At 40.0% G+C, this 17128-nt stretch overlaps 1 protein-coding gene across 1 annotated transcript; it reads right to left on the bottom strand.

Moving 5' to 3' along the window:
* Window positions 1–4883: 4883 nt before the first annotated feature.
* On the bottom strand, window positions 4884–5402 carry LOC147480357 (uncharacterized). Its single transcript, XM_086578625.1, has one exon. It carries the CDS (start codon window positions 5400–5402, stop codon window positions 4884–4886), a length of 519 nt encoding a protein of 172 aa, XP_086434751.1.
* Window positions 5403–17128: the final 11726 nt, after the last annotated feature.

Here is a 17128-nt window from a genome sequence, read left to right as displayed (position 1 = left end):
CATCATCCAACCTGGATCCTTCTCAGTGGTAAACTAAACACCATCTTCCTCTGTGGTACTTGGTTTACTCAATACCCGTACTTCAATAGACCGACCCTCCGTCCCTGGCAGTATTGCCGCCACATAAGCCAATGCATCGGCATGTCTATTCTCTCCGTGGTTCAAGTGAGTAAACTTAATCTTATTAAATTTGCTTGCTTTTCTTTGTAGGACCTCCAGGTATCTCACCATCATTGGGCAACGGGCCGCAAACCCCCCATTTACTTGACAAACTACTAGGTTAGAGTCAGAGTAAACAGATAGTTCGCTCACCCCCAGATCTTTTGCCAAATCTAACCCTGCTATTACTGCTTCGTACTCAGACTCATTATTAGAAGCTGCAAATCCCAATTTCATCGATAACTCTAGCCTAGTGTTCTCAGCCGTTACAAGGACGACGCCTATTCCGTTCCCCGTATTTGTAGCAGAGCCATCCGCGAAGACTCTCCAAGCATTCCACGTATCCCACGGATCCAAGGGGTCATGGTTAGCTTCTCCCTCTTGTTCCATGACCTTTTCCTTTCCCCACATAGGGTCCTCGGCTGGGAACTCTACCAAAACTTCCTCCATTGCTTATGCTTTCTCTGCGATTCTGATTTGGTACTGAATTTCATAGCAAATGAGCATCACTGCCCATTTTAGCATTCTTCCTGACTTCTCTGCCTTTAACGCCTGCTTGAGAAGCAGATTGGTAATTACCACCACTAAATGAGCGTCGAAATAAGGTTTCAACTTTAGAGCAGAAAATACCAAAGCCAGAGCATATTTCTCAATTCTGTTGTACCAAGTCTCCGCATCCAACATTGTCTTACTCTGAAAGTAAACTGGTTTCTCTATTTTTTCAACAATTTGCACCAAGACTGAATTTACTGCATACTCTGAGACACCCAAATACAAATACAACTTCTCCCCCTGTTCCGGTCGCGATGTAAAGGTGACTTTCCTAAATAACTCTTCAACTCCAGGAAGGCTTCCTCACACTCCGCAGTCCATTGAAAGTCTGGCATTTTCCTCAACAACCAATACAGCGGTCGGCATCTGTCCGACGATTTGGAAATAAACCTATTGAGTGTTGCGACCCTCCCAGCCAAACTTTGCACTTCTTTCACATTTTGAGGGGACGACATTTCTATTAGTGATCTGATTTGTTATGGATTTGCTTCTATACTGCGGTGTGTGACTATGTAACCCAAGATTTTTCCAGAAGCTACCCCAAAGGTGCATTTCTCGAGATTGAGTTTCAGTTTATGCGTCTGCAGTATGTGAAAAGTTTCTTGAAGACCTTCCAAGTGTTCCTCCTCTGACATGCTCTTTTCCACCATGTCCTCAATATATATCTCCATCCCCTTCCGAATCTTGCCTTCAAACATTTTTTCTCCTAACCACTAAAATATAGCTCCAGCATTTTTTAAACCAAAGGGCATCCTGGTGTAACAGTAGGTGCCCCCCTCCACCACGAATGTGGTCTTTTCTTGATCTGGGATGTACATGGCGACCTGATTGTACCATGGACGCGTCCATGAAAGAAAACACTTTGAAGCCTGCAATTCTGTCTACCAACTCATCCACCCGCGGCATAGGGTAGCAATATTTCGGACACTCCTTGTTCACGTCCGTAAAGTCAACGCACATTCTGACCTTGCCTTTCTTTTTTGGAACTGCGACCATATTGGACAACCATTCCGTGAATTCTACCTCCCTTATTATCCCTCCCCCTTCAGGCGTATAACCTCTTCGCGAATCCCCTCAGCGTACTTAGGTCGTATGCTTCTCATCTTTTGCCTCACAGGCTTAGCATCTTCATTCATGTGCAAGTGATGACATGCTAACTCTGGGTCTTTACCCATGATATCCTCAATCACCCATGCAAATACATTTGTATTTTCTGCCAAAAATTGCACTAACTTACTTTTCCACTCTTCCGACAAGTCAGACCCAATTGATATAAACTTCTCCTCATCTCCCTCCCCATAGTTCACTATTCAACTTCATCCAAAGTTTTCGGACCCAACGGCGGCTCGTAAACTTTTGTTGCCGTTGTCTCCTATAATTGCTACGCTGATCTTTGTTCATGAGAAGACCCTTCCCCTTGCGCTCCACGGACCATACCCTTCACCATCACATGCTAGATGTTCTGCACTGCCATTTGATCTCGTCTTATTTCATATGTTCCCCATTCATGGGGAAACGGATCACCTGGTAGTATGTCGATGGGATGGCCCTCATTTCATGGATCCATCTTCTCCCTAAAATTGCATTATATTGTGAACTAGTGTCCACCACCATGAACCGAGTGAATACAGTCGCCGGACCTGCTGTTACAAGTAGCATCAACTCCCCTATGGGCACTGTCATACTACCATTGAACCCATACAAATTGGTTTGAGGAGCTTTTAACTGACTTCTGTCTATGTTCATTTCCTCCATGGCCCCTTTAAATAGCAAATCCACTAAACTGCAGCAGTCCACCAATACCCCTTTTACTAGATAATTTCCCATCATTATGGTAATTACCAAGGCGTCCTCATGTGGTGAAATTACTAACTCCAAATCTTTGTGGGTGAACATTATGTTTCCCTCGACCATCGCGGCACTTCCGACTAACCGAGGTATGCTCACCACCTCATTCATCTGTTGTAAACTCGCTGTCTTCCTCATCTTGTCTTTGTGTGCATTCCTTCCCAGTGTCTCTCCACTAAAAATGACATTGATAGTACCTAGAATTCTAGCTAGAGTTGGCACTCTCTCTGCTTGACGAACTTCTGTGACAAACTCCCTGAGCATCCCCCTTTCGATCATTCTTTCTATTAACCACTTCAAAGCATAACATTCATTAGTTGTATGGTTTCTGATTTGATGATACTCGCAAAAGGGCTTTGATAAGAGCCCAAAATTATAGTTTTAACCCCTTAACAATAATACTTTTAGACCAATTATGCGAGTAATAAATAAGAGTTAATGCTGATTACATGTTTTTATGTATTTCAGGCATTGGAGTCAATTATGTGCAGAAATGTGTCACTTTTGCAAGATAAAGGAGCAAGGGTTGGTTGCTAAGAAGTTTTGTGATTAAAGGCCAAGATTCAAGGAGAAAAAACCTTTTTAAAGCCCGGTCAAAGCTGAAAAGTCAAAGTCAACGCGGGCAAAAACAGTGCATAAAAGTCAGCAAAACTTTCGAACACCGTATCTTTGGACTCAGAACTTGGAATTGGGCCTACCTTATGTCAAAACGACCGTCTTGGAAAGATCTTTTGAATGGTCCAAACCTTGACCCAATCAAAGGAGGAGAAGTGGATGAAATGTCTATTGAAGTAAAATCTAGCTGAAAAAACCTCTATGGATTGAAGAAATTGGGTTTTGGGCTCGATTTTCTGGACCAAAGCATGGCTCCAGGCCCCTGCACGAAATTGGGGATCTCTTTCTCTTGTTGAAAAGAGGAAAGGAGGTAGACTAATTAGCTAGACCTAGATTAGAAAATAAATTAGTTAGACTCCATTAATTAGTTTTATTACCTTGTGTTTTTAATTTAGTTATTGAATCATTGATAATTCTTCATTAGATTAATAAAAGTAGTCAGTTATTCATAAATTTAGTTTTGGTTTATAAAATTACTTAGATCTAAATTCAGTTATTAGTTGTTAATCATTTCTTAATTGTTAATTCAGTTGTAAATCCCTGAGTAGTTCAAATTAGTAAATTTATAATCTTTATATCATGTCTTGCTTAAATTCATATAGAAATTATAGTTTAATGACTCAAAGCTAAAACCTCCATTAGAGGGTTTGAGGAAGCCTTGATGAAAACTTGATTTTGTTAGCTTAGAAATCGTCGTGATAATATATTTAATTCTAGAAAGTAATTAGTTCACTATGAAAATGGGTTTGATTGCTTCACATGCTAGTTATTTTTTGGTAGAGATTGTCATGAATAATTAGGGATTAGAAATACTAGTTTGTTATGCGAAAGTATTGAAAATTGGATTATGACATTTCTTTGTTAGTTGATTAATTCGAATCAAGGTGGAATCAAATTCCCCTGATTCATTCTCTATTGTCAAGTTAGTATTTGAATTCCGTCATTTTGTTATTCGCATATTGATTAGTAGTTTCCCATCGTAGTATAATTCCATCGTTACTCTCATCGATTTTGATAGACTGATAATCGTAGTTAACTTAGAATTCTAAAGAGCTAGGAGTGGAACGAATCTTCTATTACAACTCTATTGCAATAGCATCGAGAGTAGAAAATTTTGATAACATTAAGCGTAGAAAAAAGTTTTAGTTTTACTTACATTGAGTTTCGTAGCTTATGTGTAGGTAAAACTATCGTTCTACCTTTTACCAAATGGCGTCGCTGCCGGGGATCGAACCCGGGTCACCCGCGTGACAGGCGGGAATACTCACCACTATAACCAACCATAAAGAAGATATAGTTTTACTTACCTTGTCGTAATTGTATTCGTAGGTAAAACTATCATTTTCCCTTTTATCAAATGGCATCGCTGCCATCTTAGTTTCGTTTAGAATTGTTTTTTTTTGCAGGCAAAATGTGAATATATTAATATTAATATAAGGTTACATGATGAGTCAACATTAACCAGTTACAGAAAAGGATCCCACCATATTGCAAAAAGAGTGAACATACTCTAGCTAAATCTAAAGTACACATGATCAGGGCTCGATTTTGGGCACAAAAGATGGGCGTGATGCACTCCATTCCGATGCATCAAAATCCAAAGTAAGCCCCATGCTTTCTTGCCGAAGTCGAGACTAAAGTTAGCTTCTCTCAACTATGTGTTATCCTGTAGGATATCAAGTTATGAGTGGCTCTTTCCCATCTAGTCTTCAGTTTCCATGGAATGTGATCATTTCGCGAAAGATTGGGCAACCCGATTGGGAGTCGGTTTCTATCCATATTACCCTCCGACCATGTGCAATGGCTATCTCTCTGCTAATACAATCGCATGCTTTACGCTTCATAATTGGTGACCACCCGAGACCTTGTGCCTGAATGCCCGATAAGTTGGATTGGTAATCTCTGAATGTTAAACCCGGTATGCCTCCTCTTCCCGGATTTCCCGGTGAACATCCATCACAATTGATTTTAATTTCTCCTTGTTCTGGCGGGTACCAGCTGACCTGTTGAACTGCACTGAACGGCTTTGGCTTGCATTCGATGTCTAATGAGTGTAGAATAGCTAGTTCGGCAGCAGTGTTGTACATGTAGCTCATAGACAGACGCCCAGTGACTTGAATGCCCTTCCTAACCTGGTTCTTTATGTGTCCTGAGCTGAATCTGGCATCATTGTATCTTTGGCAATTTCTCATCTTCCAAATGGCTACTAGCATGCTTAGAACTGCCATGAGTCCACAACTCTACGATCAATGGACTTGCAAGTCTTTTTCTTTAAAAAGACCCTTTAAGTCTATCTCTCCTTTGCTATTATCGAATTCAAATGGAATAAGCCCGGAAGAATCCATTCCCGAGTGCTTGAGTGGTGGGGCAGCTCCATAACAAATGGTCGTAACTCTCTCCTCCTCTTCTTTGCATCCCTCACACCGAGACCAAATTAACGATGCATTTACTCTTCACCTTATCATCGATCGGGATGATTCTTTGCGATATTTTCCAAGCTATTCCAGCTCACCCGGATGCACATAACTGTTCCAAATGATAGTACCCCACCAAACAAAGCCCTTTCTCTCGATGGTGTCGGCGGTCGAGGTCACCGAGAATATGCCTTCCTTATCCGGTTTCCAAATTCTACTATCCTCCATCCCAAGTGCTTGGTGGCGGCGTGAAGTTGAGATCCATCCCTAGCGGTCGCGAACACATTGATCAAACTATCCGAAAGCTCCATTGATTGTTCACTATCAAATCTCGAACTTTTGAGGAATGATTGCTCGGTCGAAATGTGGATCGCGGGGCTATTGCGAGTTTGGACCAGCCCATCATCTCTCCAGACGTCTAGAGAGCTACCCGATCCAATAGACCAGCCCATATGCCCTTTCATTTCTTCCAACGCCCATTTCAGCCCTTTCCAAATGGAGGAGCATTTGTGGCTAGCCAGCCACCTTCCGTGCTTCAGTTTGTATTTCTGCACCATATACTGCGACCACTGGTTGTCCGTCGTGATCATATGCCATGCCAGTTTCATGAGCAATGCAAGGTTCAACTCCTTCAGGGGTCTTAAGCCTAGTCCCCCTTCTGCCTTTGGCTTACACACTTTCGCCCATTTTAGCGTGATAGTCTTTCTTCTTCTTTGGGTTTCGGACCGGATGAAGTTTCTGATGGCTTTTTCCCCTTCCTTTATGCTTTGTCTCGGCCATTTGTAGATCCCCATGTTGTACACTGGTATGCAGTTCAGTATAGATTGTGCAAGGACCACTCTCCCCTGAAATGAAAGTAACTTTCCTGCCCATCCACTTGCTCTCTTTTTGATCTTGTCAACTAGAATTTGCATGCTAGATTATGTGACACGACCTTTGAATAACTGTTCGTTTAGAATTATTTTCATTAGTATTGTTAGTCTTTCCAAAGTCCCATTAAACCCACCCACCCTTGTTTGATTCTAACTGTGATCGGTTGGTTCATAAAGTAAATTTTTTTTGCAAGAATAGCCTGAGCGCGACTCTTGCCCGTACAAGGAAAATTTTGAGCGCGCCTAGTGCTGAAACGCCTGGAACTCGAAATAAACTTGAGCGCGACCCGCACCCTCTTCTTGAACAACCCGATTTTCCCGGTTAGTACAAACTTCCATTTCTTCAAGTTATTCAGTGTTTCTAACTTGTTAAACACACTGAGCTCGCGTATACAAGACGTTATTCATAAGCGAAGCAAGGAGGCATTCAGGTACTTCTTTCTTCCACTCCTCGCATCTCCTGTTAGAGGATTTATACTAGCATATCAAGATTGTTTTGACTTTTGTCGTGTTTAGTTAAGATTGGTCTTAGCCTTGCATGAGATTAAGGTCAGGTAGAGAAAAAACGACTAACGTAATCTATCATAAACGTCAACACACACACCTATCTAGTATACCACACACCACACCTAAAATAATGACTGAAGAAAGAGAGTCTCCTCTCTTTGACTTTTACAAAGCCTTGAACGATAGCCCAAAATCTTAAATCGTTCTTCCAGACCCAGTGGGGGATTTCCGAATTCTCCCAAAATATATTTAATTTGTTACCCATTTTTCATGGGTTAAACCATGAAAAACCTTATCAGCACATGCGTAGGATTGAACAAGTCCTTACCACATTCCACCATCCTACGGTTGGTGCTGAACAAATTAAACTGAGGGTGTTTCCTTTCACCTTAGCCGATAAAGGCGGCGTCTTGGTTAAGCGCCTGGCGCTAATTCTCAATGGACTCATGATCCAAACTTGTTCAACCATTTATGGAACATTTTTACCCACCACTGAAGACAGATGAAATGCTTTTCAAGATTCATTTCTTTCAAAAGAATCCTCATGAATCATTTTCAGAGGCTTGGAATCGTTTCACTGATCTTCTTATAGACTGTCCACACCATAACCTCGCGAAAGTCACGTTAGTTCGTACCTTTTTCAAAGGACTTTTACACCACCATAAAGAAGTCCTTGACATAATGAATGGGGGTAGTTTCCTCAGTAAAGGAGCCTCAGAGGCTTATAAATTTTTAGAAGATCAAACAAAGCGTAATAATAACTTGGGGGGTAGTGACGATATCTCCCGCTCCGCTAGTTCTTCTACAACAGTTAAGGCCGCCGGTATGTTTGAGATTAAACCCGATCCTGAGCTTAAAACTTTAATCAAATATCTAACTAAAAAGGTAGAAGCTATTTCTATTCAGCAAAAGCCTATCCCTGTCATGAATGTCAACTCTAATCCATGTAATTTCTGTTTGAGTCTTGAGCATCCCGACTCCTATTGTCCTCTCGCCTATGAACAACAAAGTTCACAGCAAGACAATGTTTGTTCCATTAATAGTGAACCTAACGCACCTTGGAGATAAAATCCCAACTACGGTTGGCGAAATAATCAACAAGCTACACCTCCAGCGTATAATAATCAAAACATTAGGCAAGCAAACAATTACAATCAAGCTCCATCGAGACAAGGACAAGGTCAGGGTAATTATAATAATTATAACAATAATAATTATAATGCTAATATAGGTATCGTTCCAGTTAATCATAACTATCACAACCCACCCATTAATAATTAATGCGACATAGTTCCTGTCACACAACCTATAGCAAACACTCCTCCACAATTGGATCGTTTTGACGCCTTTATGCAAACCTGATAACCCATAAAAACTCGACTAGATTACTCTAACCTTATTTTTACGGTATCAATTATTTATTTTCTACTCTCACATATATATTCATGCAATATATAGAGTACGAAATCGTTCCACTCTTAACTCTCCAGACTTAAATGAATTCAACTAATCAAACACAAAGAAACAATGGTGAGAACAATGCGAGTAGTGTTGTGATTTATTTAGACTAAAACTAATTATAAATTAAACTAATTTAACTAAGATCCGGTACTTACAGCCACACACTCCATAGGGAGGGCCCGGTTACCTGAATGGTGTACTTATCAGTATATGGAAATGAAAGTAAGTACACCAATTGACAAGGGTTAGTCCTCATAGACAGGGTCCTGTAAAAGGACTTCCTCTACATCAGAGGACAGAAGTTCGTGAAAATGTTTTAACCGTTGACCATTAACTTGAAAGGTACTGTTGTCATTTGGATTTACCAAGGTGATTGCCCCGTAAGGGGTGACTTCAATAACGAGAAAAAGGGCGGACTAACGGGTTTTAGTTTGCACGGGAAAACATGTAGGCGGGAGTTGTAAAGCAAAACCTTTTGTCCGACCACAAACTCTTTCATGCTAAGATATGCTTATCATGAACACGTTTCATGTTAGCTTTATAATCCTTCGCGAGATCGCATTTAATCGCTTCGGATTTCTTCAAGCTCATTCAATTGCAACTTCAGCGTTTGACACCTACCTCATCAATATTGAAGTTAAGGCTTTTATAGCCCACGAGCACGGTGCTCTAATTCAACGGGCAAATGACATGGTTTCCCAAATACAAGTCTAAAGGGAGACATACCGATAGGAGTTTTGAAAGCGGTTCGATCGCCCATAAGGCATCCGATAGACGCTTTGACCAGATCTTTCCTATCGGGGTTTACGATTGTTTCTAAAATCTTTTGATTTCTCTATTAGAAACTTCTACTTGTCCGCTAGTTTGTGGATGATAAAGAGTTGCTACTTTGTGTGTGTAACTCCATACTTTTTCACTAGGGATGCAACCACTCTGTTGCAAAATGTGTTCCATCATCACTAATGATGGCTTTAGGAATGCCAAACCGACAGAAAATATATTCTTTAATAAAAATACAACGGTCTTATGGTCATTGCTTCACGGCAAGCTAGGGCCTCGATCCATTTTGACACGTAGTCTCACGGCAACTAGAATATAAATGAAACCGTGGGAAACTGGGAAAGGACCCATGAAATCAATGCCCCAAACATCAAAAATTTCTACTATTAAGATTGGATTTAATGGCATCATACTACGTTTTGTGATTCTCCCAAGTTGTTGGCAAAATTATACACGCCTTGCAATGCACTTGGGCATCCTTAAAAAGGGTAGGCCAATAAAATCCACATTGAAGAACTTTAGCGACTGTTTTCATCCCACTAAAATGGCCACCACACTCTTTTTGTTATGGCAGAACGATAGAACTTCATTGTATTCCCACCGGGAATACAACGACGAATAATCGATCCGCCGCAATACTTAAAAAAGATAGGGCTCATCCCAAAGAGTATAACTTAACTCGGCCAAGAACTTCTTACGTTCATTTCTTGACCAATTATAAGGCATAACATCAGCCGCTAAATAATTGACAATGTCGATACCATGGTGCTGAAAAATGGCATACGATGCTCATCGTGAAAAGAGTCCGTATGGACTCGAGAATCATCGATCGTTGTTTGTGAGTCTAGATAAGTGGTCGGCAACTACGTTTTCGACCCTCTTTGTCCTTTTTATTTCTAATGTGAACTCTTTGCGGAGAAGGATCCATCGGATTAATCTCGCTTAGCATCCTTCTTTGCAAGAAAGTACTTAAGGGGCTGCATGGTCCGTGTAAACTAAAGTTTTAGAACCAACCAAATAAGGACCTAAACTTATCTAAAGCATAAATGACAGACTAAGAATTCTTTTTCGGTAGTTGAATAATTCCGTTGAGCATCGTTTAAGGTTTTGCTAGCATAATAAATAAGCGGTGGACTTATTATCTAGTTTTTGTCCCAAGATCGCACCAACCTGCATAGTCACTAGCATCACACATGAGTTCGAAAGGTTTAGACCAATCGAGGTTGTATAATGGGTGCGATGGTTAGAAGCGGCTTTTAAAGTTTCAAAAGCCTCGCGTGCAAATTAAAATTAAAATCAAAGATTGCATCTTTCAAAAGCAGATTAGTTAAAGGCCTAGCTATTTTCGAGAAGTCTTTGATAAATCGCCTATAAAAACTGCATGGCCTAGAAAGGCTCTAATATCACGCGGACGGTCAGGTTTTAGGTAAATTAAGCTATCTTATCTAGTTTGGCCTTATCTACTTCGATGCCATCACTAGATACAATGTGACCTAGTACTATGCCCTTTTTCACCATGAAATGACACTTTTCCCAGTTTAAAACGAGGCTCTTTTCTTCGCACCGTGTCAAAACCTTGGACAGGTTAGACAAACAGTCTGTGAAGGAGTCTCCATAGATAGAAAAATTGATAAGAGCCCAAAACTGTAGTTTTAACCCCTTAATAATCATACTGTTAGACCAATTATGTGAATAATAAGTAAGAGTTAATACTGATTACGTGTTTTTATGCATTTCAGGCTTCAAAGTCCATTATGTGCAGAAATGTGCCACTTTAGCGAGATAAAGGAGCAAAAGTCAGTGAAACTTCGAATGCCATATCTTTGGACTCAGACCTCAGATTGAGGCCTACCTTATGTCAAAACAACCGGCTCGGAAAGAGCTTTGCAATGGTCCAAGCCTTGACCCAATCAGAGAAACAAAAGTGGACAAAAAGTCTATGGAAGCCAACTGCAGCTGAAGAGGCCTTTTGAATTTGAAAAATTGGGTTTTGGGCCCGATTCTGCGGCCCAAAACATGGCTCCAAGCCCATGCACGATTTTGGATCTGGATGTATAAAAACAAAAGCTTGACTCAGTGTTAATGGCAGTCAATGGCAGTTAGGTTAGGTAGATAGGTTAGAATAGAAAGTAGCCATTAAAATAGCTTCTAGATCTAGATTTAATTGTTTTATTTAATTAGTTTCAAATCCTTTATTAGATTAAACCTTTGAATCTTGTTCTCCATTTAATTAGATCAATAAAGTAGTATTTTTATCAATTTTGATTTTGTCACTTCCATTTCTAGATCTAATTTCAATTCTTGTTCTTATTTCATTTTAGTCATTAATTTAGATTTCATTATTGTTTAATTAAGTAAATTTCAATGCTTTATATTATGTTTAGTTTTAATCTAAATGGGAATGATTCTTGGAATGATTCAAGGCTAAACTCCATTAGAGGGGGTGAGAAGCCTTGATGAAAGCTTGATCCCGTTTATCGTCGTAGAATTCGCCGTAATTTCTATTCCACCCGGAAATAATTAGTTCACCATGAGAATGGGTTTAATTGTTCACATGCTAATTATAAATTGGTAGAAATGCCATGTGTAATTAGGGATTAGGAAGAACCGATTGTTCGTGTAGCAGTTCAATTCGATTACTTAATTTACTTCGTCGTTAGTGGATTAAGTTGAGTTAAGGTGGAATCAATCCCCTCTAACTCCTTATCATCGAATCAACGTAGCATTCCCTTAGTTGTCCGATAATCGACTAGTTGCATTTAGGTGGGTAGTTGCATCGTAGTCTAGTTAAGTAATTAAGAATCTCTCATTGACTTTAGACTGATTTCTTAGACTTAGAAAACAATCCATGCTAGGGAACTAGGAGTGGAACGAACTTCCTACTCCACTTAGTGCAATTAAGCATAGAGAGTAGAAGATTTGATAATAGAGTGTAAAAGTCCAGTTTTTAGTTTACTTACGTTGTGAATTCATCGTTCATTTTAAGTAGGTAGACTATACATTTTACATTTATCAAATGGCACTTGCCATATTAGTTACACTTTAGCATTGTTTTCCTTGTAGAAGTAGTCATTTTAAGTCCCATTAAACCCACCCACCCTTGTTTGTTTCATCTTGTGGTTTGCCCAGTTCAGTTGACAAATTCGAGAAAATACCGCGGAGCGCCAGCGCAAAGGAGGAGCGCTGACGCTAAGTTCTTGGAATTTCGTCTACCAAAGCGCCAGCGCTTCATACCAACAGCGACCAGCCAAACAACTGAACTTCGACTTCACCGAAGCGCGACCAGCCCCATTTGGGCGCGACCAGCCCTAAAAACACTGTAATTTGATTATTTACTCGGGCCCGACAGCCTTATCTGCGCGACAGCATACTCGTGTTAAATTTTTCGATTTCCACGGTTTTGATTCAAACTTTGATCTTTCATATTTTTCAGTGTTCTAACCTCGCTATATACACTAAACAAGCGTAAACAAGACGCTATTCATAAAGCGAAACAAGGACGCCTTGTCGTGTATTCCTTTCTTCCACTCCTCGATCTCTGTTAGAGGTTTATACTAGTATATCGAATTGTTTGGAGTGTTGCATGTTTAGTTAAGTTCGACTTAGTCTTGCATGCGATTAAGGTCCGGCCGAACAAAAACACCCGACGTAAATACACAACAACATCAACAATCAAATCTATCTAGTATACCACCCACTACACCTCTAACTACTATTTCACACACACCACCGATATAATGGGGAAGAAAGAGACTCCTCTCTCGGACTTCTACAAAGCCTTGAAATGATAGCCCCAAATCTTGCATCGCTTTAGCAGACCAGTGGGGGATTGAGAATCCCTCCAAATATTTTTAATTTGTTACCCGTTTTCCATGGTTTAGACCATGAAAAACCTTATCGGCTATTAATAGGGATTGAACAAGTCCTAACAACATTCCACCATCCTACGGTTGGTACGGAACAAATTAAATTAAGGGTATTCCCTTTCACCTTAGCCGATAAAGCGCGTCTTTGTTAACCGCCCAAAGCCTAATTCACGTGGACTTCGTGGGCTAAACTTGTTCACCGCTTTTATGGAACATTTTTACCCACCCCTAAAGACGGATGAGATGCTTTCCAAGATTCATTTCTTTCGACAAAATCCTCATGAATCATTTTCGAGGCTTGGAATCGTTCACCGATGCTTATATAGAGTGTCCACACCATAACTTAGTGAAAGACACGTTAGTTCGTTGCCTTTTTCAAAGGACTTCAACATCATCATAAAGAAGTCCTTGACATAATGAATGGGGGTAGTTTCTTAAGCAAAGGAGCCTCGGAGGCTTATAAATTTTTAGAGGACCAAACGAAGCGAAATAATAATTGGGGGGGTAGTGACGATTACTCCCGCTCCGCTAGTTCTTCTTCAACAGTTAAGGCCGCCGGTATGTTTGAAATTAAACACGATTCCGAGCTTAAAACTCTAATCGAATCACTCACTAAAAAGGTAGAGGCCATTTCGTACAACAAAAAGCCTATCCCGTCATGAATGTAAATTCAAACCCATGTAGTTTCTGTTGGAGTCCGAAAGCATCCCGACTCCCACTGTCCTATAGCCTATGAACAGGCTTGTTCCATTAATAATGAACCTAACGCCCCTTGGAGACAAAATCCCAACTCCGGTTGGAGAAATAACCAACACGTCACACCTCAAGGGTACAATAATCAATATGTTAGGCCAACGAACAGCTTTAACCAAGCTCCACTACGACAGGGACAGGGTCAGGGTAATTTTAATAATTATAACAACCAAGTGCAACCTCGACAAGGTTAAGCACAAGGTCAAGGTAATTATAATAATTATAATGCTAATAGAGGTATCGTTCCGGTCAATAATAATTATCAGAATCCACCAATAAATAATTCACGTGAAATAGTTCCAGTCACACCACCTGTGACTACTACACCCACACAACCGGATCGCCTTGACACCTTCATACAAGTGAGCCAAAAACTTTTCCAAACCATGGCTCAATCTAACCAACAGCTTCTACAATCCGTTAATAATTTAACCCAACAAATTGGCTCAAGATAAAGCCCAAACCAAAGGTGTGTTGCCGTGTCACGCAAATACCTAATCCTAAAACAACAAACACACCTTTTGAGCTAACCGATAATACTAGTAATGAATATGAAAATGTAGGGAAGATAAATGCCATCACCACTCTCCGTTATGGCAGAGTGGTTGATAACAAGGTAACTATGTCTATAGTTACCCCACTAGTAGCCCCTACACCTACTATTTTACTAGATACGAAATAGAAACTCAAGAGCCTACCACCGTAGAGGTACCAGGTTACAACACAACCTAAGAAACAGAAGCCACGGTTAAACATCCGGGTGATACCATTGCTAAATATAGACGCGAAACCACCGTTTCCACAAAAATTAGCCATGTTAACTAGGGATACAAATTACGAGGAGATTAGGGACGTTTTCAAGAATCTAACTATAAACCTTCCCTTCCTCGGCTATTAAAAAAGCTACCACATCATGCTAAGTTTCTTAAGGAATTGTGTACTACTAGGCGAAGACAAATATACCAAAAGACGCTTTTTAATGCGAACAATTCCCAACCTTATCTGAAAATAATGGAATTGTTAAGTACAAGGACCACTGGTAGATCCCTTCGTCAATGCACCTTAGGAGATTCCTATATCTGACGACCTCATGCGTTATTAGACTTGGGGGCTAGTGTAAACTTACTCCCATTTTATTTGTATAGACAAATAGGTCTAGGCGAGATGCAACCCACTAAAATGGCGTTGCAATTAGGCGATCGGTCTATTAAGTATCCTAAGGGTGTAGTCGAAAATGTCTTTGTAAAAGTTCGAGGATTTCTACTATCCGGCTGATTTTGTAGTCCTCGATCTGAAGTCGCTAACGACTCGTCCGATTATTTTAGGGCGCCCTTTCTTGGCAACCGCCAATGCGCTCATTAATTGCCGTGATGGTTCAATGTCCATGTCTTTTGGCCATCTTGCTTTGTTGAAGTCAATGTTTTAAAACAAGGACACAGTTACCCGATTCGTCTATGGATGGAGAGGTAAGCATGATCGAGAGCTTAAACGAGATTATTTCAACAACACGCCCCGATAGTCATATGCCCAAAATTCTTTCCTTTGGAAAGTCGGACTCCAACATTTTCATCCCTACACTAGTCGATACACATATTATTGATGAGGGCCGGGATAGATGACTTTCTCAAAGATGTAGAGGACTACCATAGTAATGTGGATATGACCAATCTAGATCACGAATTCGATGAGTTTTTTTCGAGTAGGTGACAATTCACCCTATCAAGAACTAACTTGCACAACATCCACCTCGATTCCCCTCCTTCCACCCTTTTCAAAGGAATATTGAGTTTGCACTTTCGATCCTTTTGTTTCTCCCCGCTTCATAATTTTTTAAATCCTCCTAGCAAACGATACTTGAGAAGGACAAACTATTTGACACCTTCATTTTCAGAATTGAGACGAAACCTACACACAATGAATGAGTTCGGTGCTAAAACCACATCCTCATTGTAATGCGGGCTCGCTTTTTCTACAACTTATCCATATCCACCATATTCTCCACAACCATTCACCTTTCCACACTTATTTACTAGAACACCCACTCATTCAAAAATGAAAATGAAGGTGCATGATAGGTTACACAATAGGGTTATCCGACTTAAACTTTCATTTCACTAGGTTGAGTCATAGGGAAAATTGGTGTTTCATTGTGTTTGGATATGTTTTCTGTGATATTTATTTATGGAATGATCCACAACTATTTCGGTTGTTGATATATAATCAACTGCATGTTCATACATATGTTTTAGATAAAGTCTCGAGTATCTGACTATAAACGACTCAATTTCTGTGTTTGGTGCACTTCCTTTCACTTTAATATAATGGTGAGTGCACCATTAAGGAAACCGGGCCCTCCCTATGGAGTGTGTGGCTGTAAGTACCGGATCCTAAGTCCACGGTTCACATAGCTCACGTTTTCCACTCTTGCATGTTTTTCTCGCATTTTTGAGTCATGTTTTTCTATGGTGTTAATTATGTCTTTATTGCTTATTGTTTTTCCTTCTAAAAAAAAAAAAAAATAAATAAATAAATAAATAAAAAATAAAAAATAAATAAAATAAATAAATAAATAAATAAAAAATAAAAATAAACATAGTAATCTAGAAAGTCTCGGGAATCTGACTGTAAAAGACCTACTGCTAAAAACAAATTTTCTAAGCCTCGTTGTAAAAATTTGTTTGGGGGTGGGGTGTTGTGTTTCCGTACTAAAATATTTTATGTCCCATTAGAGTTGCTTAGGCCGTTTTATTGTATTACGATTCGGATTGACATAATCTATTAATTTAGAGTTCATTCGTTCGCATAACTTACGTCATGCACGCACTTCGAGGCGTTTTTCACTATCTCGTATGTCATCCGAAGTCGGAATAGAGTGTTTTATGGATCATTGGATAGGAAATTCTCTCCTGATCATTTCCATATCTCATTCGCAAAAAATCGGACCCGATAACGGCGGGAATTTTGATTTGAAATTCGCGAAAAAATCGAAAAATCAAAATTTTCGATTTTGGGCTTGGGGCCCAACCCCGCGCCACGACGACCGGCCAGCGCTCTTACATTCTCAGCAACAGTTCATCGTTTTTTCATCTTCCACCGCCATTAACAAAGCTCAAAACCCTAACAAAAATAAAAATTAAAAGAAAACCAAAATAACTCCGCCAACCATCAAAGATCCAATTCAAATCTCCTCTAAAACTAAAACCAAACCACCTCCACCAATTTAACCCAACAAAACCACCCGAAAAAATCAAAATTGGTGCTGCCACGCCACCACATCACCACCACCATCGTTTTTATCACT

This window comes from Coptis chinensis, chromosome 8, assembly GCF_015680905.1.
Source record: "Coptis chinensis isolate HL-2020 chromosome 8, ASM1568090v1, whole genome shotgun sequence".
NCBI lineage: Eukaryota > Viridiplantae > Streptophyta > Magnoliopsida > Ranunculales > Ranunculaceae > Coptis > Coptis chinensis.
This window is presented reverse-complemented; position numbering and strand designations above follow the sequence as displayed.